Source organism: Durio zibethinus, chromosome 12 (assembly GCF_047325235.1).
Source record: "Durio zibethinus cultivar Kanyao isolate XHJ-2024 chromosome 12, ASM4732523v1, whole genome shotgun sequence".
NCBI classification, from domain to species: Eukaryota; Viridiplantae; Streptophyta; class Magnoliopsida; order Malvales; family Malvaceae; genus Durio; species Durio zibethinus.
The window spans coordinates 5,091,777-5,117,476 of NC_143173.1; the positions used below are offsets into that span (position 1 = coordinate 5,091,777).

Here is a 25,700-nt window from a genome sequence, read left to right on the forward strand (position 1 = left end):
AATCTTAATCTTAAATACAAAAATATAAGTAAATAGTTGATTAATTAATTTATTTTTTTCCTCTTAAAAAACTACTCACAAGTCAAGATAGCTATTTTTTATAAAAAAAATTTAAATGAAATTTGTGAAATTTAATATTAAAAATAATTTTAATAAAACTTTTAATCTAAGATCTTTTAATTTACAAATTTCAATTTTAGATTAAAATTTTAATAAATTATTTTTAATATTGAACTTCACAAATTGTAAATAAAAATTTCATTAAGCCTTGTCTCTCCTTATAATAGGAAATAAAAAAAGTAGAGTTCTCATCTAGTTAAATTATTTATTTCATGAATAAACGAGATTAGTAATTACATATAAAAAAAAAAAAAAAACTCATTAAAACTTTTTTAACAACAACTTGAACTTTATTCACCAATCCTTTTTTTTTTTTAATATTGTTTTCCTTGAATGGAAAACTTCTGTTTCAAATTACATAGCAAAATATATAATCACCCACCAAACAGAAAATTGGGAAATCTTTACTTTCTTGTTGTTTCTGTTATTTTTCTGGAAAATTTTGACTTGCATTATATAAATCATGGCACAAAGCAGAAGCTATATTAAACATTGAAAGGGGCCACATCTTATAAGACAGAAACTATAGGTTCTCACAACTACACTTAAAATCACCCACGTTCAGAGCAAAGACATACAAAGGCAGACAAATTCAAGACATGAAGTACACATGCACAAATTTACAACAATAAGAATAGCTGATGAACTGAAATGAGTCGAGGAACATGATGGACCATTAGCTGCTGCTGTCATGAAATATAGATATGGTAATCTTCTGGTTCTTCTTCGTCTTCGGCACCTTCTGCCCCAACTTCCTCATAGTCTTTCTAGAGAGCAGCAAGATCTTCAAGGGTTTCTGAGAATTCACTTTCCTCCATTCATTCACCTACATACCAGTGAACAAATGCTCCCTTGGCATACATGAGATCAAACTTGTGGTCAATTCGGGAGAAAACCTCTGCCAATCATGCATAATGGGTGGCTGATCATGCACGCTGCACGTTGTACCTTAGCAAGATCACCCCATGGTACCACAGTGGGTGGCTGATAGTTGATACCACACTTGCAACCAGTAGGGCACCTGAAATAAAAGATGCATCGCAATCATTCAGATAACAAACTGAAGGCAAAATCAATGTTTTCCCCTACGTGAACTCTATGTAATAATGATAATCAGATTGCTTATACATAATTATTTGGAAATGAAATGTAAGAGATGTCTACTAACAAATCCACTAACTGAACTGTCCGCTTAGTTCTGATGGTAGCAACAGCAGCATTGACATCCTTAGGTACATTAAACAGCATGCCATGTACTTCCCATGCCTTGGATCACATTTAGCCATCATGCTTGATGGTTCAAAAACAGCACTTGTAATCCCAGGAACTGATAGCTGCTCATGGTAAGCCTTTATAGCTGAGATTACTGGGGCATATGATGAGAGCATGATATGGATACAAGGTTATTCTGAAACTCTAAAATGTCCAAACTCTGCGATGTCCATGTTTATGGCACCATCAAACCTCAATGAAGTGGTCAAAGAAGAGATAATTTGGGATATCAAGTGGTTCAAGTTTGTTTGAGTTGGTTTTTCAATGTCTAAGGATCTCCTAAAAATATCGTATATAGCTTCATTGTTAAGAAGCTTAGCAACATCTGTGTGTTCAAGGAGAGAATGGTTGAGAGCACACTATTATAAAGTTCCCCAACAGCAGTAGAAACCTGCACAATTGGGGATAATTGTTCAGTGAATTGCACAAACATAACAGTTCAAGCATAGGGTTAAAGAAACCTGTACTTTTCCTTGAAGTCTTCAAGAAATTACCTGAAGAGAAGGGTAGATGGAGAAGCCAAGTTTTGACTTCTTTCCATAATCTACAGACAAGCGCTCCAAAAGCAACAAAGCCCAAACCAAAACCAATTCCTCCGCCAACAGCACTAAATACAAAAAATCCTTGCAAACCAGTGCAGTTATCAGCCAATTTTCTCACTTGGTCAAGGCAAAGATCCACAATTGCCTGACCAACTGCAGTATGCAACACCAAAGAAGTTTAAGCCAGCGATCAAATATAACAAAATTGCTAGTACTTTGGAAATGCAGAAAATATGCTTGTACCTGTATAATGTCCTCTAGCAAAGTTATTAGTAGCATCTTCCTTGCCAGATATAAGTTGCTCCAGGTGAAAGAGTTGTCTAACAGTCCCTCCTCCAACTTCATCAATGACAGTGGGCTCTAGATCAACAAATATAGCCCTTGGCACATGCTTGCCAGACCCAGTCTCACTAAAGAAGGTATTAAAATCATTGTGGCAAACACCTAAGGTGGTGTCCAAGCAAACACAAACGAGTTTTATAGGTTCAGATCATGAAATGATAGAGGTAAAACCATAATTCAGTGATCCATTTATAAATCCCAATCTATGTTTATGTCCACTTTGATCTGAAATTTACATTAAGAAAAATAAGTAGTTTCTGGCATGCATTTGTTACTATTAAATTTGTACTATACATCTGAGAATGATAAGCAAAGAGTAAGGCAAGTAGCACAAAAGAAATGACACCAACCAAAAAGCAAAAATTGCAGGGCAAGAAATTTAATCAAATTGTTCAAAGTCCCTCACTAGGAACTATAAAGTAGAGGAAAAATCGAGAGGAAAACTATAAGAACATAACTACATAAATTTATATGTTAAGAAGAATAAAGGAAAACAGAGATGCATTATATTAGAATCATGTCAATTCATAATAGATCCAGGGAAATTTTTTGAATTTCAGTACATACAATTCCACAATGTCATCCTATCCCTGTAAGATGTTCAGTTAGAGCAGACAAGGCAGCCAGCCACGCCAGTTCCCCAAATGGTCGAGGATCAACAGAAATCCTGCACCACCACAGGAGATAGCTCTGGTGACTTCGCCATCTGAGCATAGGAAATGCATGTCAAATGGAAATTTATGTTAATAAAAAAGAATTATTTAAATTCTATACCATTCACTTCAATTCAACCAAATAGCTCATTTCCACGAAACAAAACTCACAACAAAGAACTTTCTAGTGCTTCCAGTTCCAAAGAAACACCACCAGGAAAAGACAATATGATTATAAAGCAGGATGAACGAGCATTGACATTTGTTCTGCAAAGGAGAATATTATACGTTTTGCAAGATTATCAAAACTAGAATGAATGGTAAACCATTAATAGAGCCCAAAACTGCTATGCCTATAGGTGCCCTAGAAGAAAAAAAAAAAAGGAGGAGAAAAACAGAAGAAAAAAGAGTGCCTGCAGGCTGAAAAATTCAAAATCAGCCCTCTTCCTGAATTTAATAGGATACTTGCATGCGGCCTAATGCCTAATCAAGGAGTAGAATACTGCCATCCATATGAAGTTCATATGATGGAATTAGGGACTGCTTAGATATTTATTAGCAACCCTGACAGATTATAAAACTTGTTTGGATATATTGCACTAATATTGGCTGGGAAGAAATCACTCCATATTAGAACTTTGATAGTCTTCAAAGTTTCTGAACTACTGCACAAATATATTCACCTGTTGAATCACGACACATTAGATCCACTAGCATGGCTGCTACAGATGCATTTGCGGAAAATCCTTTGTTAACCATTTCATTAAGAATTTGCATTCCCCTTGATATGTCATTGTTTTGAAGAAATCCTGTAATCATCACATTATAAGAGCAACTATCTGGCATGCAACCATCCACTTCCATTTTACTAAACAGTTTGTATGCTTCATTCTGCAGCCCTTCTTTACAAAGTCCTCTGATCATTATATTATATGTGTGAACATGAGGGTGTATCCCTTTGACTTTGAGAGCACAAAATAATTTCCTTGCAACTTTAAGTTGCCCAACTCGACACAAGCCATCAATTAAGATAGAATAGTGGACAATGTTAGGATCTAACCCACTATTCTGCATTACATGAAAAAGTCCCAATGCCTCATGAATATGACAACGCTTGCATAAGCCATCCAACAAAGTACAATAAGTGATCACGTTTGGAACTAGGCCACGAGCACTCATTCTTTCAAAAGTTCTTGTGCAAATGCAAGTCTCCCAACCTGTGACATGCCACCTATAAGAGTGCTGTAAGTAACAACATTAGGGATTAATCCATTTCGAGTCATTTCATGAAAAAGTTCCATTGCCTCATCAATCCTTTTAGCTTTACAATATCCATTGATAATGATGTTGTAACTAAATACATTAGGTACACAACCCTTGTTAGTTATTGAATTCAATAATTTTCTAGCCGCACCCATTTTACCTTGCAAACAATATCCATCAAGCAATGAATCATAGGTAACTATATCAGGCTCAACACCTTGTTGAATCATTCTATCAAAAATATTTTGAGCCTCTAAAACCCTACCCTCCTCTAAAACCCTACCCTCTTTACAAAGGGCATCAACCACAATATTATACGTGATGACATTAGGTTTGCAATTGTTCACCATCATTTCATTCAATAATCTTGCGACCTCCTTCCACTAACATGAATTACACATACCATGAATTAAGGAATTATAAGTGAAAATATTAGGTGGAATGCCTTCACCTCTCATTTCCGAGAAAAGCTTCAAAGCCTCGGTTACATTCTTGTCCTTACAAAGGCTATCGATGATAGTGCTGTATGTTACAATGTTAGGTGCAGAACCTATTTCTCCCATAGTCCTTAGCAATCTAATAGCCCGAATAGTTTCACCTATTTTACAAAGACCATTTACTATCGTAGTATAAGTGATTAAATTAGGCTGATACCCTTCTCGAATCATGTCATCAAACAACCTCACAGCTTGAGCTACTTTACCTCCAATGCAAAGTCCATTGATCAAAGTGGAGAGTGTTATAGTATTTGGTTCAATGCCCAACTTCAACATCTTCCCCAAAACCGAAAACCCAAAATCCACACGATGCAAGCGGCAAAAAGAATTTACCAAAATGCTGAGAGTATAAACATCAGGATTAATTCCTAGTAATTCCATTTTTCTCAACAGAGTAACCGCAGTTTCATAATACTTCATTCTAACAATGGCCCCTAATAATTGATTAAATTCCACAATAGAAGGACGTCGATGCATATGTAGCATCTCATCAAACTTGTTTAAGGCACCATCAATTTGATCAAACACATACTTGGGTTTCTTCTTGCAATGGGTAGTAGAGAAATAAGAGATTTGGGAATAAAAGAGAGAAGTGGCAGATCTAGGGTTACCCGACGCAATTGTCGAAGATGATCAAAGGCAGACGAAAAAGAAGAGAGAGAAGAGCTTCTCCAACCCCTCATCATCATCATCATCATCATCGTCATCAAAAAAACAAACCGAAAGCTCCAATTCTTCTTCCTTCAGCTGCTTCGTTGTCGGATGAGACACCCACGCACCGCGCTCAAATGATATATTGCTGCCAAAAGTCCAAACCTGATTTCGGACCCACGCCTAATTGATGAGCTCCATTTAAACCATTTACCTGTTTCAAAAGCCGAGATCGGATCTGGCCAATTTAGGGCTGCTTAAAATCTATCATTCAAATTCTCGTCTATCCCAACTTGGATATTTAAATGATGGTTAATTTGGATATAGAGTGAAATTATATCTGTTGAGATTGAAAATAATCGTAGAGGTGATATAACGTCTTAGTAGTAGAAATAAAATCAGTATTAAAATATGCGTTTAAATTTAAAAGCAACAATGTTACTAAGATAAATTATAGTAAAAAAATTATTATTAAAGATTTTGATTTAAAAATATAATAGTAAATTAATTTATATATATATATATTAATGTTATTTAATATTTAAAATCTTAAAAATTTATTGAAACAAAATATTGATATATATTAAATTATATTAAAATAGTAATTAATATCACGTATAACATATTAGAGTAAATAATTCAATGAAACTCTTAAAGCTAATTATATTTCTCTACATTTTTTTTCAAATCTTTATATTTACTTTTTTATACTTTGTGAAGTATAAAGTTAAAATTTACAAAAGCATTTATTTTTCTTTTATAACTGTTGATGGTAAGTTTCTTAACTTTAACTTACAAACATCTATATTAATTTTGCTTTTTCAATAATCACTTTAATTTTTAAAATAGGTTTTATGTTTCATAATACTAATAGAAATGATGATTGATAAATTTACTTGCAAGCATTAAGTGACGATATCATAAGCAATGATATTATGTCACAGTTTTTACATGCACCAATCTTATACAAAGAATGATTGATAACCAGATATTTTACTACTTTATTTTAATGCTTATTTACTTCTTTCTCTTTTAAAATATATAAAACTTGTTGTTTCCAATATTGGCTGCTAATAGAGAATAGATGAATATGTAAGCACTTTGTATGAGACCTTTCATCAACAGACATTTAGATTAATATTTAACTGCATTCTTTACTTTTAATATAATATATATTATATATGATATCTTTTGAATATTTTATTCTTCTTTAAATAGTATTTTTCATATTTTAAAAATTTATTAAATTTTTAATAAAAAAATTTAATTCTATAATGATTTGATATCTTAATTATATTATATGTATTTTACATATATTTTGAATGTATAAATAATTAAAGAATGTTAATTTATGCTTTTACACACATTTAAATAATTAAAGATAATTATTGTATTGCACGAGTAATAAACTAATTTATTATATTTCGTTTTTTATATAACTTTTATTTTTTTTCAACTTTAACTACAAAATTCTTTTAAAAATTTATTTTTTATTGTTCATGTTATTAGTATTATCTATATTTTTTTACAAATATAATGACACGTATGTTGCATTTTTCATGTTTATTCTATCTTTAATATCATTATTTTTTATTATAATTACTTTTTTAATCTCATCGAATTTTAATATTCAAAATCCCTTTATAAAAATATTTATTTAAATAATTAATTCATTTTAGAACACTTTCATTTAAAATTTGTAGACACCCCAATCTGTCAGGGGAGTCTAAGTGATTTTATGAAAATATAAAAAATAGAAAAGCTGAAAAAATGAAAAAACGAAAAAAAAAAGGTTGAATTTAGGTAAGATTAGGTTGAGGCGTTTTAGTTGGATTAAAGCTTGGAGTTAAAACTTAAAAGGGATTGAAATCCCATCTAATTTTAGGACACTTAGATTTCACCTTATAAATATCCATAGATTAGAGACAAAACAGACAGACACACAAAGCAAATAGAGAGAAAAGAGAAGCAAAAAAATGTGTTTAAAAGATGCATAAGTGATCTTAAGATTTTTAGGAATTTTTAAAAAATTTTGGTGAGTTTTTTTCTTTTTCTGGAAAATTTCTAAAAAATTCCAAATACCAATGAATTTTTCGACAAAATTCAAGTTTTTCGGCTACTTTTTTGACGAAAAACCCAATTTCTGGCAATAAAACCCAAAAACTGACGAGAATTTCACCGGTGTTCTTTGTTTTAAAGAGAAATGCAGAGAAAATTGAAAGGAAGAGAGAGAAAAGAGTGAAGCATCTAACGAAAAAAGGGAAATTTTTACCTTTTATACTACTTGAAAACGATGCCGTTTTAGGGAAGTTGAAAGTGGACAAGATCCACGTGTTGTCCGAAATTGGACCCAACCTACAGCGTTTCAACCCATTTCGTTTAGCCGTTGTTGAGCCGCTGAGCCAAGCTGCATATCAAGCCATCTGCCGCTTCTGTCTCTCGAGCCGTACTTTTGTCATGCTGAACCGAGCAGCTCCAAAGTTTTTTTTATTTTTTTCTTTCTTTTTTTGTTATTTATCTATTAATATGATTTTTTTTTTTGCCAATTTATCTATGGATTAAATTGAAATCATTTATTTATTTAATTAAACATTCTTTAATTTTCAATGATCTCTTTAAAATAAAATTTTCAAAAAAAATATTTTTGAAGAAAAATTGAAAGTATCAATTTTTTTTGAAAATATAAAAATAAAAATTTTTTAAAAAATATTTTTGAGGAAAAGTTAAAAGTATCAATTTTCCTTAAAAAGAAAATTTTCAAAACAAAAATATTTTTGAGAAAAAGTTGAAAGTATCAATTTTTCTTAAAAATAAAATTTTCAAAAAAAAAAAAAAGTTTTGAGAAAAAGTTGGAAGTACCAATTTTCTTAAAAATAAAATTTTCAAAAATAAAATTTTAAGAAAAAGTGAAAAGTATCAATTTTCCTTGTATAAAAGCATGAGTTTTTTCTTATAAAACAAAAAAAGGATCTATATTGAAAGTCAAATCATTATTTCTTTCTTATTTTCTCTTTTTTCTTTTCCTGAAAAATTTTTCATATTAAATAATCCGACGATGGAGCTTCTGTAAGAGAAATAGTAGTTTTCTTGTATACTTTTAAGGTAAGGAAATTTTCTTAATTTTTTGCCAAAAGTATTAGAGTCAATTAAAAATTATTTTTAATAATTAATCATTTGGTAAAATTTTTAAGGCTTAATGGATAACACGAAATTGAGTTGATACCATCTTTTGATGAGCATTGTAAAGGTGCTATAACCTTCCTCATATGTAATTGTACTCCCGGACCTAGTTTTGGTTTCACAGACATTGAATCTACCTTTTAAAGATACCTATGCCAAACTTAAGATTTCTCTTTAAAAATGGATAGATTTAGTCAAGTGGCCAATTGTACCTAAATAAAAAAATATTGGTGGTAACTCCTCAAGTCAATATCTAGTGATAGATCCCTAGATCTAGACGTTATGATAGTTTTGTGACTCCACTAGGGACAAGCTAAGAGTCAAGCCAATAAATAAGTTTATGTTATCCAAAAGCCTAATAAAATTGATTTTTTTTAAAGATCTTTGTTCATTCATTCACTATATTCCTTTATTTTGCTTATGATGTCATTCATATGCATGAGCATAACATGAGCTCTATACCCGAGCTACGTTCCTCTAGGAGGGAGTAAAGTACCTATGCTTTCGTGAGGTTTTAATGCTTCTGTAGTAGCAACGAAATACTCCCACTCAAATTGAATCTTTTTCGTTGCAGCCTATAATGAGTGAGGATTAAGGTGCCTTACTAATCTGTGATGGACAATGATGTGAAGAGCAATTTGAGAACCTTTTAAACTTTAACCTTGAACCACATATAGTGAACCTTAGAAACGCCTAACCTATAGATAGAGCCATTTCTTTCCCTTTAGAATTAACCAAAAGCATAGGATTCATTCCTCTTATTGTGTGTGATGTTTTAATTTATTTAGTTATTTATTTATTTATTTATTTCTCTTTATTTGGTATACTAACCTCTTCTCTTATTCATTTTTGCATTGATTCATGCTGATATCATAAAGTTTCATAAAGAACACTTGCTTGAAAGACAATCTTCAACAAAGAGTTTTTCATGGACTCCACAGAATGACTAGTTTGCTCTGCATCTGTATTAGCTCCTTGTGAGTCACCCAACGAAGTAAAGGTTCAGTCAGCAAAGATTCAATAAAAGGAGAGGGATTGTCTACCAATCGACTATGCTTCCACCTTGTCTCAAGAAAAATCCATCCTCCTCAAATAAAATAATTTAGAGGATTTGCTTGATATATGGAAGAAGATGAGTCCATCAAGATAAGAAGAGTTTTACGAGAGGCATGGACATATAGCATAACTCATTGCAGTGAATGTTAAAAATCAACTAATTAGAGCTTAAGTGCAATTTTGGGATCCTTCGTACAAGTGTTTCACCTTCAATGAAGTTGATATGACACCGACCATAGAAGAATATTCGACTTTGTTGAGTTTGCACCTCTAGGGTCCTAACAAGATATATGTCAAAAAACACAAATTAGCATTCCGTAAGAATCTGGCCCATCTTATGAGGATAAATAAAAAGATTATGGATTCTCATACAAAGAATAAACAAGAGCAGGTTTGCCTATCTTAAAAGTTCTTTCATGATTTTTTAGTACAACATGTTGATGAGGGGCAGAAGTTAGACGTGTTTGCCTAAGCCATATACGAATGGCGATTTTTTTGAAGGTTTTGGGTTATATTGAAATAGCAGTGGTTGACTTCTTTGAAAGTGTGATCAATGGCTGCAACTCTTCAATAATGATATTGGCAGAGACCATTAGATCGTTGAGTTATTATCGTCAGAATGGGGGGCGTTTGACAAACTGTATACAACTATTGTACCTATGGATGAAAAGCCACTTCGAGTGTAAAATATGTGTTTTTCTGAAGCTTTTTTTTTCACAATCAAGCTCTAATCAAAGAATTCTATGAAAGTGAGTGGCCATAACAAAAGTCTAAAAAAAAGTGGATAGTATCTTTAACAAAAATGATAAGCACTGAGGTGAAATGGTTGGCCCTGTAGATGAATCATGAACCTATGCTATATTAGTGTGGAGATAACACTGTGGTCTCACTTTTGGGTTTATAGAAGACAACAAGTTATGCGTCATTTCTAGTTAGAAGAGAGTTGGGGCAGAACAATCCATTCTCATGATACAAGCTTCATCAGTAAGATTTTTTTTATAATGAGCCAAAAGCATTTCAGAGGATCAATGATGTGATTAAAGCATGAAAAAACCCCACAAGGTGAGTCCTAGACCGTTCATTGATAAGTCACTTATGGGTATTTAGTTTGGAGATCAAGATGAGGATAGAAAGTTGTATTCACTCTTGAAGGTTTTCTATAACCAACAGGAAAAATGCTTAAAGAAACACCATCAGAATTAGAATTTGTGAAGAAAAAAATCGAGATCGAAAAGGATAGACTAAGGTAGGAGATTCAGAAGCTTCGAGAGGGGAGAGATCAATGGAAAGATAAAGCTGAAAAGCATGAAGTCAAAGTTTGCAAGATTGCTAAAGAATGTTATATAGCTGTCAAAAAGCTAACGGAGCTACACCACGAACATAAGAAGTTATGTGTAAAGGTAAAAACCAAAGAGATAACAATCACTCAGTTGACAGATGAAAGTGAGTGATTGAAGTAAGAATATGTTGAATTAGAAAAAGAAAATACCTAGGTACAGATAAAAAATAAGATGTTGAATAGCTACCTAAACAAGTTGAGACAAAGGTTGAATGAACAAAAAGACTATATTGCTGCATTGGTTAGAGAGCATAAAGAGTTATCATATCAAGTATGGTGTGGTAAAAGGGAAATCCTAGGAAGATAGAAGTATATTGAGCACTTAACAACCAAATTTGCAAAGGGGTATGTAAAGCAAGAGAAATGGTCGAAGAGACAGAAACATTGAAATAAGTGGTGGCCCTAGTAGGGGAACATAGACAACCTTGCTGAATTTCATTAAGAAAACAAGAGACCAGTATGAGTAGATCAAATGATTATATGGTTATAACTCTAAGATGATAAATTTTATGTAAACAAAGTTCTTTGGAATAAATGGAATATTTTGGTTGAACACTATCTTAAGGTAAATGTTCTTCGCATGCATGCATTTTCATTCATTGCATTCTCATTCATTACATTTAACAAAATAACCATTTTAGGTTTTCATGAGATAGTCATATAAACCTACTAATTCTGAGATATGATATTTAAGGTTCAAGGATAGCTCATCCAGTAGGTACCTTACCCACTAATATAACACAAAAGCGAGAACTAGATAAATGGAGCAAAAAAACTTTCATCGACTTAAAAAAATAGAAAAGGCATAAAAAAAAAAGCTTGAAAATGAGTTGAGTAAGATTTGGATGCTCTCAACAAGTTAAACAAAGAAAAAAAATAGAAGAGAACACAAGCCAACAGGGTCCTCCATCACAAGAAGTAGCTAATCCTCTATATCCTTTCAATTTTGATCCATAATAAGCCCAATCCACACAGGATATACCGCCACAACAATTCACATATCTTGTATACCCTGAAATGTCATCAACTTCGAACCTAGGGCATTACCATAGCTATGTGAATCTTATTTTTATTAAAAAGGTTGTAGAACCAATCCAAATTTTTGATCTGGATGACTTAAAAGAAAAAGAGAAAGAACAATCAAAAGTGGTTGAATCTCAGAAAGACTCAAGGATTAACACGCTGGAACAAAGGTTACAAGCTGTAAAAGGAATTGGATTTTATGGTTCTATCGATGCTGCTGGCTTTACTTAGTCCCGGATGTGGTTTTTCCTTCAAAGTTCAAAGTACCAGAATACGAAGTGCCCAAAGACTCATGTTATTATGTACTGTTAGAAGATGGCAGCCTATGCCCATAATGAAAAACTAGTAATGCATATTTTCCAAGATAACCTTATAGGTTCCATTGCTAGGTGGTATATCCAGCTAGACAGAACTCGCATTCATTCATGGAGTGATATGGCCCATGACTTCATCAGTCAATATCAATATATCATGAATTTGATTCTTGATCTTTTATCTTTACAGAACATGAAAAAAAAGGGTAAATGAGTCATTTAAGAATACGCCCAAAGGTGAAGGGATGTAGCTTCTTAAATGCAACCTCTTCTAACTAAAAAGAAAAATACAGTATTGTTCATTAGCACTTTAAAATCTTCTTATTATGAAAAGTTGATCGGGAATGTAACCAAGAATTTCATCGATATGGTGATTTGGAAAGAAATTATTGAGAGTGCCATCAAGAATGACAAGTTAGAGAGAGGGGAAGCATTCACTAAAAGAGCTCCAAAGAAGAAAAAGACTGAAGCTCAAGCTGTAAGCTTTGATAGGCAACAATTTAGGGGTTATCAACCCTACCCACCATAAGGATATTCTTCATATTATCCTACTATGAATAATGCTTCCCCTTACCCATACCAACCAATCCCATAGTCACCTTACCCCTAAACATATCAACCCTTTTTTAGACCTCAAAATACCATATACAGTCTTAACATTTAACCTACCCCAAGACTTTAGACCCATCTGACTAGCCCAATAGGTGATTCACGGGAGTAATGAACTACTCGTGAAAAGTCTGTATTTGATCCAATTCTCATGACCTATACAAAGTTATATCGTGAGCTTTACAACAATCATTTGATTACTTCTAACCGATTAAGGCCACTCAAGCTACCTTACCCTAAGTAGTATGATCCCACAGCTTATTGTAACTATCACTATAGGATTACCGATCATTTCACTAAGAATTGCACTGCTCTAAAACATAAATTGCAATGATTAATCAACGATGGAATGATTAGCTTCGATACAGAAGGGATAACTACATCAAATGTTAATGGCAATCCTTTGCCTAATCATAACGAGAATGCTCTGAGTAAGGAACATGAACATCATTTAAAGAGAAAAATGGTAGATATTAAAACACCTCTCAGTCAGCTATTTGATGCTTTATGAAAAGCTGACATGATATAACTAGTAGGTCTGCATGGTTATCATGAAGCATATGTAACAGGTACAAGCTACAAATATCATAGTGGGGCAATTGGCCACTCTATTGAAAATTGTAAGTAGTTTTACCAAGAGGTACAAAAACTCATGGATTCATACCAAATAGAACTCTATGAAGAGGAAAAGGTCTCAAAGAGTGTTGAAGTATCTATAACTGACATACCTGTTAAATTATTTCCAAAATCGATAACAATTCATTGTAGGAATAAGCCAAAGTCAGTTATAGACAAACTCATTTTTAGGCCAGTAACTTTTAAAGTCTGGCTTCATTCCATATAAAGATGATAAAGTTGTACCTTAAAAATATGACTATGATACGATAGTTCAAGGTTAATAAGAGAATGCTTCTAAGTCTGATACTACTAATATAACTACTAGAAGAGGCATCAACCGAAGTGAAAGATGCTATACTCCCAAAAAATTAGAAAGGGTTAGAAGAGAGAAAGCTAAGGTGGGAGACGAACAAAATAATCCAAATGTGGTACTTGAAAAAAAAAACCCAAAAGTCAGTGTCAGAAAAAAAAGCCTGTGAATTCTTAAAGCTGGTAAAACATAATGAATACTCAATGGTTGAGCAATTGAATAAGATACCAACACGAATCTCATTATTATCACTATTATTAAATTCAGAACCACACTAAAATACCTTGCTGGAGGTATTAAATCAAGCATATGTGGCACATAATGTGTTTGTCAAGTATGTGAACCATTTAGCCAGAAACCTGGTCATGCCAAATTATATATCATTAAGCGATGAAAAAATTCCTTCGGAGGGAAAACAATGCCAAGTTTTTGTATATCACAGTCAAGTGCAAGAGCTATATCATAGCTAAAGTCTTTATTGATAATAGCTCTGCTATCAATTTCATGCCCATGTCAACTTTGACGAGGTTGTCTATCGACTACTCTCATATAAATGATAGTCAAATGGTCATACGAGCTTTTGATGAGACCAGATGAAAAGTCTTAAGAGATATCGAGATGCCCTTACAAATTAGGTTGTGCACTTTTAATGTGAAGTTTCAAGTGATGGATATCTCTCTATCTTATAGTTCTCTGTTAGAAAGGCCATGGTTCACATGGTAAGGTGTTGTGCGTTCTACCCTACACCTAAAGATCAAGTTTAATGTAGAAGGTTGATTGGTAGTGGAATTTGGGAAGAAAGACATGCTAGTGACCCAACCCTTGAATGTTCCATATGTGAAAGCTGTTAAAAAGGTAGTGAAGTGTTCCATCAATCTTTTGAGCTAGTCAATTCTGTAGGATAAGGACCTAAAAATTGATAATTTTTAAAGATAGTGTTAAGTCAAGTCATCAATAAGGGCTGGTATCCTAGAGTAAAACTGGACAGAAACTTACAGAGAATAAGAAAGCCCCCAACAATGATGGATAACAGTGAAAGGGTTAGGCTTAGGCTATAAAATAGAAGGATGAAAGATCGAGAGAAGAAAAGTAAGTAAAACAATAAGACTAATAATCATCCCACACTTGTACGAGACCTTCAGGCCTGAAAAATTTATGTACTGAAATTCAAAAAGAGATTTTGAACAAAGTATGGAAGAGACATTCGCTCAATTGTTCATCCATGCTATTGAAGATGAAAAAGAGCTTGAATAAGAAGGATGGGTCTGTCTTTGTCTGTTAGATTATGAGCTGAACAATTACAGTATAATTGAAATACCTTTTACCCTTGAGACTAATTCAATGTAATTGTACATCCCAATAGCTATTACACAAGGCATTAGGGTGATCTTTCTTGGTTGGACCATATATCTTTTATTATTTTAATAAAGATTAGGAAGAACGCATTTTTATTCATTTCTTTTTGTACCCTTATTATTATCATTTTTTTATTTTTCTAAACACGTCTTGCCAACATATCTCATTTCATTCAATTTCAAGTCTTTAAATGAACAAGAAGATAATTATGATAATGATAAAGAGGTTAATTTTAAGAGTTTAATTAACATAAATGAACTTGATAATAAGATGATTTTGAAGAGTATGTTATACCTCCGGACCTAATGAGATTGATTAAACAAGAAAGTAAACCAATTAAGCATCATCAGGAGATAACTGACTAGATGAATCTAGGAGATGAAGAGAATAAGAAAGAGGTTAAAATTGGCACATCACTTTCATCGAAAGACAAGCAACATTTGGAAAATCTATTTCGAGAATTTGTAGATGTGTTTACTTGGTCTTACCAAGATATGCCTAGGTTTAGTATAGAGTTAGAAGAGCACAAACTACCCCTAAAGCCAAAGTGTAAGCTAGTACAATAGAAACTAAGGCAAATGAAGCCTGAAATGTTGCTAAAGATAAAAAAAAAGTGAAATAATAGTTTGATGTAAGTTTCTTGCAAATGGCTAAGTATCCAAAATGGGTAGCCAATATAGTATCAATCCTTAAGAAAGATCAAAATTTGCAAATATGTGTAGACTATCGTGATTTGAATAGGGCTAGCCCAAATGATAACTTTTCTTTACCTCATACTGACACTCTAGTGGATAATACGGCTAAACATTCAACGTTTTCCTTTATAGATGGGTTCTCAAGGTATAACCAGATAAAGATGGCCATAGATGACATGGAAAAGATCACTTTTGTAACCATGTAGGAAACTTTTTACTATAAAGACATGCCCTTTAGGTTAAAGAATGTGGGGTAACATATCAAAGAGCCATGGTGGCACTCTTTCATGACATGATGCATAAAAAGATTGAGGTATATATGGATGATATGATAGCAAAATCTTGAGAATAAGTAGATCATGTCACAAACCTCAAAAAGCTATTTGAAAGGTTGAAAAAATTCTAACTCAAGTTAAACCTAGCCAAATGTACATTCGGGGCAAAGATAAAGAAGTTGCTAGGCTTTGTGGTCAGTGAAAGAGGTAATGAAATCGATGCAAATAAAATACGAGCCATTCAAAATTTGTCACCTCCGAGTACACCAAAAGAAGTTTGAGGTTTTCTATGAAGATTGAACTACATTTCGTGGTTCGTGTCTCAGCTTATCTATAAATATGATCCTATTTTTAAGCTTCTCCACAAGAACAACCCTAGGGAATGGAATGAGGATTGCCAATAGCTTTTGATAAAATTAAGTATTACTTATCAAATCCTCCATTATTGGTGCCACCTGTTTCAGAGAGACCTTTAATTTTATACCTAACGGTGTGTGAGAATTAAATGAGATGTGTGCTAGGGAAGTAAGTAAATATGGTTGAAAAGATAAAGCTATTTATTATCTGAGTAAAAATTCACAAAATATAAGTCCAAATATTTTTCTTTGGAAAAAATGTATTGTGCATTAGTTTGGACTACGAAAAGACTCAAATGATACATGCTCTATCACACCACTTAGCTTATAGCAAAATAGATCTAATTAAATACATATTCGAGAAGCCTTCTATGTTTGAGAGAATTGCTAGGTGGTAAGTAATGCTCTCGGAGTATGATATCATATATGTAAGCTAAAATGCAGTAAAAAAGAGTGCCATAGTCGAGTTTCTCATAGATCATGCTATTAAAGATTATTAACCAATGAGATTGAAGTTTTTTGATGAAAATTTGATGACTGTTTCCCAATTAGAGAAAGAAAAACATGAAGAGAAGTATTGGAAAATATATTTTGATGGAGTCATCGATACTTTAGGACATAGGATTAGGGCAATTCTAATTTTTTCTGAAGAACAATACTACCCTATAATAGCGAGATTGAATTTTAATTGTACAAATAACATCATTGAATATGAGGCATGTATCATGGGTTTACAAGTTACTATAGTTAGAAAAGTTAAAACATTAAAAGTGTTTGGAGACTAAGCTCTAGTTATATATCAATTAAAAGGTAAATGGGAAACAAGGGACATACAGTCCAAAAATGTAAGAAATATATGCCCAGTATAAGATCAAACATCATAATTCAATGTCATACAGTCTAAAAATAAATAAGACAATTAGGGCGACAAACAAGAATATAAAAAAATTCTTGAAAAGATGATCGAGACCTATAAAGATTAGCATGAAAAGTTATCATTTGTGCTATACGCATATCGAACATCAATGCGTACCTCTATTGAGGCAACCCTATTCTCTTTGGTTTATAGGATGAAGGCTGTATTACCAATGAAAGTGAAAATCTCGTCCTTAAAGGTTCTAAAAGAGGTTGAACTGAAAAAAGTTGAATAGATTCGAGAGCATTATGAACAGTTAAATTTCACTTAAGAAAAGAGATTCACAATGCCATACCATGGTCAACTATATCAAAAAAGAATAATGAGGGCTCATGATAAAATGGTTCGACCTAGTTGTTTCTGAGAAGAAAAGTTGGTCTTGAAAAGAATTTTCCTAAGTCAATACAATAATAGAGGAAAATGGACTTTGAATTAAGAAGGACCATATGTCGTGAAATAAGCTTTCTCAAGCAAAGCATTGATATTAGATGAGATAGATAGAAATGATTTGCCTCATCTTATAAATTCTGATGCTGTGCAAAAATACTATGCTTGAAAAAAAAAAGCAAAAAATGGAAAAATAAAAAGAACAGAATAAAAATAAAAATGAAAAATGAAAAAAGTAGGACTTAAGGCAAAAACTCCAAAAAGACGGTTTGAGTCAAAAAGGGTTTATCTAAGTTGAAAACCTAAGAAGGCAGCTTAGGTAAAGAAAATACAGCATCAAATCTAAAAATTCATTGGCATGGAGGCTAGCATATTCTGAAGAGCTCTAAGTTGTTAAGTGCATCGGGTGGTTGAGTTTTTCAAAAAAACTTTGAGATATGTTATCATGATTATTTGATTGTTTATTTTTGGGCATTGTCTCCCCATAACCATCATTGTAATTCTTTTGTTTTCTTTTATGTGTCAAAGTTTGCCAGCATTTTTGCTAATAAAAGATATTCCACTTCATTCTTTGAGTTTTTCTTTTTGTTGATTATTTTTCAGCCATTCTTACTTTTTTTAATACCTTATACTGAAACAAATGTGTGAGTGCATTTTTACTTTTTGAGGTTGAAATAATAATTGATAAATGAATAATAGCATGAAAGATTTCGACATTACATTGGAAAGGTTGAGAGTGATAAAAAAATTTTAAAATGTTTAGTTCCTGATAAGGACATTGAATTCGAAAAGAGATTTCTTGCAAAAAGAATATGAGAATGAAATGAGAGGGATGATTGAGAGTCACGTTCATATGGTCTTAGTATTTGAAGGTTAAAGGGTTTGTGGCCCAAGAAAAGAGCTTAAAAAGCTTGAGTACGACAATTAATCAATATTTGTATAGCATGCATTGCATTTTTAAATGTCTAGTGCATAGCATATACAACATTTAGAAAGTCTAGTGCATAAACTCAAGAAATAGAGATATTTCAGGATCCCACATAGAGAAGACAAATATGAAGACTTTTCGATGTAAAAGTTTCAAATTCTCGTTTGAAAAAAAGCTTGTGAGGTAAGATTCTAATCTTTGAACAATGATATCTCTTAGTATTATGATCGATTTGTAAGACCTTCGGGCATAATCTCCTAAAATTCCTTTAAACACAATTTATAACTCCTCTGGACATGATTGTCGATAGCATTGTTTATTTTTTTCAAAGCTATTGAGCCTCTGATTGAAGGAGCTTTGTTTATTTTTTTCAAAGTTGTTGATCCTCTAATTATAAGAACCTTGTTCATTTTTCCAAAGTTATGGTGCCTTTATTTAGAGGAGCAATTTATTTTTCAAAGTTATGGTGCTTCTGTTTAGAGGAGTAATTTATTTTTCTAAAGTTGTGGTGCTTCTGTTTAAATGAGCAATTTATTTTTCAAAGTTGTGGTCCTCTGTTTAGAGGAGCAATTTTTTTTTTTAAGTTGTGGTGCCTCTATTTAGAGGAGCATCATTTTTTTCAAAAGTTGTAGAGCCTTTATTTAGAAGAGCATTTATTTTTCTCAAAGTCGTTGAGCTTCTGTTTAGAGGAGCTTTGTTTACTTTTAAAAAAAAAAATACGTGTTGAGTGGATTGGATTATCTATGTCTTTGTACAATTCTTGTTTCACAAAAAATGTGGAAAGAGAGGCACTATAGATACCCCAATCTGTCTAGGGGTCTAAGTGATTTTATGAAAAAATAAAAAAAAATGAAAAAGCTAGAAAAATGAAGAAAAAAAGGGTGGTTGAATTTGGGTAGGACTAGGTTGAGGCGTTTTAGTTGGATTAAAGCTTAGAGTTGAAACTCAAAAGGGATTAAAATTCCATCTGGTTTTAGTACTCTCGGATTTCACCCTATAAATATCCATATATCATATACAAAATGGACAAACACAAACACAGAAAGCAAATAAAGAGAAAAAAAAAAGCAAAAAAACATTTCAACTTGTTTACTCGTTTCACTTAGTCGTTGTTGAGCCGTTGAGCCGAACCATGAATCAAGCCGTCCAACTACTTTTGTCTCTCGAGCCACGTTTCTGTCACGCTGAGCCGAGCCATTCCAAGGTTTTCTTTATATTTTTTTCTTTTTATTTTTGTTATTTATCTATTAATATGATTTTTTTTGCCAATTTATCTATAGATTAAATTGAAATCATTTATTCATTTAATTAAACATTTTTTAATTTTCAATGATCGCTTTAAAATAAATTTTCAAAAAAAATATTTTAAAGGAAAAGTCAAAAGTATAAATTTTTCTCGAAAATAAAATTTTCAAAAAATCTATTTTTGAGAAAAAGTTGAAAGTATCAATTTTCCTTGAAAATAAAATTTTCAAAAAAAAATATTTTTAAGGAAAAGTTGGAAGTACCAATTTCCTTAAAAATAAAATTCTAAAAAAATATATTTTTAAGGAAAAGTTGAAAGTGTCAATTTTCTTGAAAATAAAAAATAAAAAAAAACCTTAAAATGCTTTAAGGAAAAGTTGAAAGTATCAATTTTTCTTTTATAAAAGCATGAGTTTTTTCTTATAAAACAAAAAAAAAAGATCTATATCGAAAGTCAAATCATCATTCATTTATCATTTTCTCTTTTTTCTTTTCTTGAAAAATTTTTAATGTTAAATAATCTGACGATTGAGCTTTTATAAAAGAAACAGTAGTTTTCTTGTATACTCTTGAGGTGAGAGAATTTTTTTAATTTTCTACCAAAAGTATTGAGTCAATTAAGAATTATTTCCAATAATTAATCATTTGATAAATTTTTTAAAGCTTAATGGATAACACGAAATTGAGCTGGTACCATTTTTCGATGGACGTTGTGAGGGTGCTATAACCTTCTTCACACGTAATCGTACTTTTGAATCTAGTTATGGTTTTGTAGACATTGAATCTTCCTTTTAAAGATATCTAAGCCAAACTTAAGATTTCTCTTTAAAAAGGGACAGATTTAGTTAGGTGGCCAATAGCACCTAAACAAAAAAAGATTGATGGTGACTCCTCAAGTTAATATCTAGTAATAGATCCCTAGATCTAGACATTACAACAAAATTTTTTTAAAAATTTTAAGACTTTTATACAAACTCACACTTAAGAACTTGTATAATTTGATGTTGCATTTAATGTTACAACATATTTGTTTTGGTTAACTCGGCTTTTGGCTCACATGCATTCCTTTTTAGGGAATTTTGCCTTAAAAAGATCAAAATCTTGCATTATTAAGTTTACATTAATTTACATAAAAAGTTATTTATTATACTTGAAATTTACAAAATTCATAATGATATCATATTAAGATATCAAGATAATTTTTATAAACTTGATTTAATGGGGTACATGAAAATTGGATTAGTTACCTTCACTAAACAATTTGTAGTTTAATAACTACTAGAATTTTAAGCATTATCGACAAAATTTTACAAACATAATTTTTTCGTCATTAATTACCGACAAAATTTTGATAAAGTTAAAAAGAAAACACTTTTATTAATAGATTACTGAACAAATTACCGACGAAATTAAATCTGTTGATAATCCGTCACTAAAAGTGTGAAGTGAATTGCAGCCAAATTTATCGATGAATTTTTTTCATCTATAAATTCGTCATTAAAAGCTATTGATAGATTTGCCAACGAAAATTTTCATTGGTAAAAAATTTTGAAAAAAATTTTTTTTGACGTAACCAATGGAAATTCTATCGCTAAAATCATCGTTAAAAGTATTTTTAAAAACTTTTAATATTATTGACGAAATTTTCGTCAGTAAAATCATCGCGAAGAGTTACAAAAATTCAAATCCCCTATTGAGGCAACTCATTTTTCCCCCAATTTCTTTCTTAAATCCCTAATTTTCTTCCCCCTTCCCTCTCTCCTTCCTTCTCTCCCTGCCACCTTGCCATCTTACACCGCCATCCAAGTGCATCGACCGACATAAATGTGTCTCTTCCATCTATTAAGTTTTTTTTTTAATTATTTTATTTTATGTTGTATTTAATGTTATATATTTGTTGAGTTTAGGGTTTAATTTTTTGTTATAAATTTGTTGAAACTTGTTTGAGTTTTAATTACTAATGTGTTGAGGTTTTGTTAGTTATTCATTTGTTGAAATTTATTTGGGTTTTGAATATCAATTTGTTGAGTTTTTGTTGGTTTTATAGTTGTTGAAATTTGTTTGGGTTGTGGTTAAATTTTTGTTGAAAATTGTTGGTTAAATATTTTTGTTGGATTTTTTGTTGAGTATTAATATTGAGTATTGTTAATTTTTTTATTTTATTTTAGTATTATTATGGATTTTTTCGTTTGTTGAGTTATTTATTTTTTATTTGTGAAAGTTTTATTGAGATTTGTTGGGTTTTGTTTTAAATTTATTAACTTTTTTATGTTTAAGATTTATATTAGTTAATTTGGGTTTAATGTATATTAAGATTTAAATATATTTTGATTGATGTTTTATATTTGATATTTTTTACATTTTAATAATAATTATAGAAATTAAAATTATTTATGCTGATTTGAGGTTATAATTTATATATTACTAATAATTATCTCATTTTGAAGTAATTTATATATTATTAAGATTTATATTTGTTTTGAAATAACTTATATATATTTGATAGTTTAGTGAAATTTATACATTATTAATTATTGAAATATTATGGTTTTATTGTATTAATCAAAATTAATATAAATAAATTAAATTATTTTATTTTATTTTTCTGTTACATAATCTATCCATGAATGTGTGTTATGAAAATGGATTTAGGTGGATATATATGTTGTAATGAATATAATTTATTATTCATTCTTATCATACTAACATCCTTTATTTTCCATTTCAACTACTTTAAAAGTAAAATAAGTTTTGTACGTAGAAGTGCCTCGATCGGATAAATTTTTCGCAAAATCGATAGAATTGCACTAAGAAGGCCAAGATCAAAAGTAAAATTTTGTCATTAAAACTGATAATATTTTGTTGTGAATGTTTTATCTTGTAGTATGTATGACAAATTTTTACAAAACCTTTTATGCCATTGATGGACTATTTGTTAAAGTAGACCAATGATTACCTCATACTATCATTTAGATAATTTTGTTTAGTATAAGAGTAATAGTTCATATGATCAATTAATAAAAAGGTCTAACACTTTATATGACTTTAATTACTCATATTTCAATTCAATTAAGATTCAATAGTGGACAAAAATCACTCTTAGTTGTACTCTTCTGTAGGATTGAAATGATACATAGTTTCAACCATGATAATTTAGTTTGTAGTTAAAATGATAAAATTTATAAGCTTTAGGCTTGTCTATTTGAACTTTGTTATTCTTTTCTCTCTGAAATGTGGTTCAAAGCTCTTACTTCTTGTTAATATGTTGGTAGCACTCAATTATGGTTCGAAATCTTTTTTTATTATTTATTTGATTAAATGATTTTATATTAAGATATTTGCATTAAATGTATTTGATAATTCATTACAAAGAATTGCTATCATTTGACAGCTTTCTTATTTTACACTCATATTTTAAAAATTGATATATTTTAATGAAAGATCAAATTACTCAATTATTGGGGAATCAATTGTGCTTTAGATCATGTTATGAATGTTAAAGTGAAAGGGTAAAAAGCCTTAAACAAAAGTTTAAAATCTAGAAAAGCCCAATGAGATAAATGAGCTTCTATTATGTTATGTTATAGAAAGTTTCATATTTATCAATTGCTACTTTCTTATATATACAGAAAATCATCAGTTCCAGCTCTTTCTTCAAGAATAAAAATGCTATTCTACATGTTACGCAAGGAAGCAAATTCACAACATGTGATATTTCCTTTTATTTGCGCTTGATTGAATACATAGAATAAAAGACAACTTTTCATTAATATCCGTCTCATGTCTCTACTACTATTTTTCATTTTTTTGTTGCATGGGTTATCATATCTAGGTTAACCATGCAAATTCAAATACTTGAAAATTAGAATATGATGATGCATGGTGCAGACGAAGCTATGATATGTAGAGGGCTTGCTATTACCCTCTAGGGCATAGCTTGGTCTTGATATAATAGCTTAAAGCTAAATTCGATCACATCATTTAAATAACTTAGCCGCTCATTCCTGTCCTGATTTGTGAGTAGCTGAAGAATGAAAAAATGACATTGCACCTGATGTCGATTCATCAAGGTTTGAATGAATCTTTAAAGGATTATATCACACGTTTTAACATGAAAAGCCATATAGGTGAAAGACCTATAACAAACGGTTGTTGTAGCCACCTTAACAAGTGGGCTCAATGACAGAGAGTACCACCTTGAGCTGACCTTGTCCTTAGAGCTGCCCAAAACTTTTGTCGATGTGCTACTTGTAGCTAAGAAATACATAAATACTAAAGCTACGATGAGAAATAGCTGAGGTAAGAGAAGCTCATCCCTTTTCTCTGCGATTGAGGTGAGAAAAGCTTATCCGTCCTCCATGGTTGTAAAAAAGGAAAAAAATTTTACGATCCTCTCCCAAAAGGGAAATGAGACAATGCTAAGAGTTCCAGTAAAAAAAAACCTACACAATATCGAATATCTTATCGAGAGAGGATTTTAATGCAAATTGAAAGAAATCTGGAGCTCAAATGGTCGAAGCTATTGAGGCAAAACATAATAAGGGATTTGATCAAAAGATGTATATTCCATAAAGACATAAATCATAACACCGAAAATCGTTTTGACCTGAAAAATGATATTGAAGCTCTAATCAAAAGAAGTCAACTATCGAGGTTTGTGGACCAATGAAGGTAAAGGCAGAGTAGATCATACTACATAAGGGATTGAAGAAAACCCATAAATGATAGAGAAGGTGGGCCAGAGGAAAACAAAAGATGAAAAGTTTTGATAAATGAGTAAAGATAGAATAAGGGTTAAGCTACGAATAATAGATCAATTACCATGGTAATTAACGTGACCACTGAATGAAGCTCCACTTCGATGAAAAAAAAATTTGACCAAGGTATGGTTATGGCTATCGATTTCTCAAAAAAAAAAGACTAAAGGGACAAACCAATCTTAATCAGTTCGAAGGACTTAAAAGAAACCCAATCATTTACGATGATGCTATAGTGATCATAGTAATAGTGTATAATTATGTGGTTAGAAAGATCTTGTTCAATAATAGAAGTTTAACTGATGTCTCGTACCATGCCAACAAGAAAAAGATAGAAATTAGGGAAAACTAGCTACGGCTGATCACTATTACCCTTATTGAATTTGGAAATGAATAAGTAACAATTAAATGAACTATCAAACTACTAATCTCTTTGGAGATAAAATCGAGAACGATCACATCAATCATAGAATTTATGGTTATAGATATCATATCTACTTGTAACGTGATACTGAGCTAACCTTGTCAGTTTATTATGTGGCTTATGGGTTTAGCTCCCTATCTAAAAGTAAAGTTTCCAACCTTTTATGGGATTGAAGAAGTAAGAAGAGACCACTTCATGGCATGACAATGCTATGTTACAATAATGAAATGAAGGGCTGAAAAATAGACTGACAATTCAACTGAGGCTGAAAAGGTTAAAAAAGAGAAGCAAACAATAGAAACCAAAGAGAAGCAAGAAAACAAGAGTAAGCACCTACAACAATAAAAAATCGACCTGATAGAAACACTCCTTTAAGTTGCTTTATGCTCTTAAGCTCCATTCCAACAAAAGATAACAATAATTTTTTTAATTTTTAAATAGATCTTGAAAATGACAAAGCTCTTAAGCTAATGAATATTCACGTGTTAATGGGATCAAGCTAACATGTCAGCCAAAAGAAAATTTGAAAAATTGAATTGAAATATACACACATTTTTTTAGTTCTACATTCT

At 31.3% G+C, this 25,700-nt stretch overlaps 1 protein-coding gene and 1 pseudogene across 2 annotated transcripts; both read right to left on the minus strand.

Moving 5' to 3' along the window:
• Positions 1 to 605: 605 nt before the first annotated feature.
• Positions 606 to 5,613, minus strand: LOC111297951 (tubulin alpha-3 chain-like; annotated as a pseudogene). Its single transcript, XR_016346866.1, has 6 exons — positions 5,301 to 5,613; positions 2,844 to 3,196; positions 2,178 to 2,378; positions 1,887 to 2,087; positions 1,289 to 1,783; positions 606 to 1,141 (listed from the first exon to the last, which is right to left on the minus strand). The product of XR_016346866.1 is annotated as a tubulin alpha-3 chain-like (transcript).
• On the minus strand, positions 3,194 to 5,613 carry LOC111297953 (uncharacterized). Its single transcript, XM_089769199.1, has 2 exons — positions 4,644 to 5,613; positions 3,194 to 4,146 (listed from the first exon to the last, which is right to left on the minus strand). Exons 1-2 carry the CDS (start codon positions 5,173 to 5,175, stop codon positions 3,578 to 3,580), a joined length of 1,101 nt encoding a protein of 366 aa, XP_089625325.1. The 5' UTR covers positions 5,176 to 5,613; the 3' UTR covers positions 3,194 to 3,577.
• Positions 5,614 to 25,700: the final 20,087 nt, after the last annotated feature.

What these genes read in the sequence shown, in the direction of transcription:
- LOC111297953 (XM_089769199.1), bottom strand. Translation starts at nt 5,175, where the DNA reads ATGCTACATATGCATCGACGTCCTTCTATTGTGGAATTTAATCAATTA. An exon ending in GCTTTTCTCGGAAATGAGAG is followed by an intron (nt 4,147 to 4,643) that starts GTGAAGGCATTC and finishes GGCATGTCACAG; the next exon opens with GTTGGGAGACTTGCATTTGC.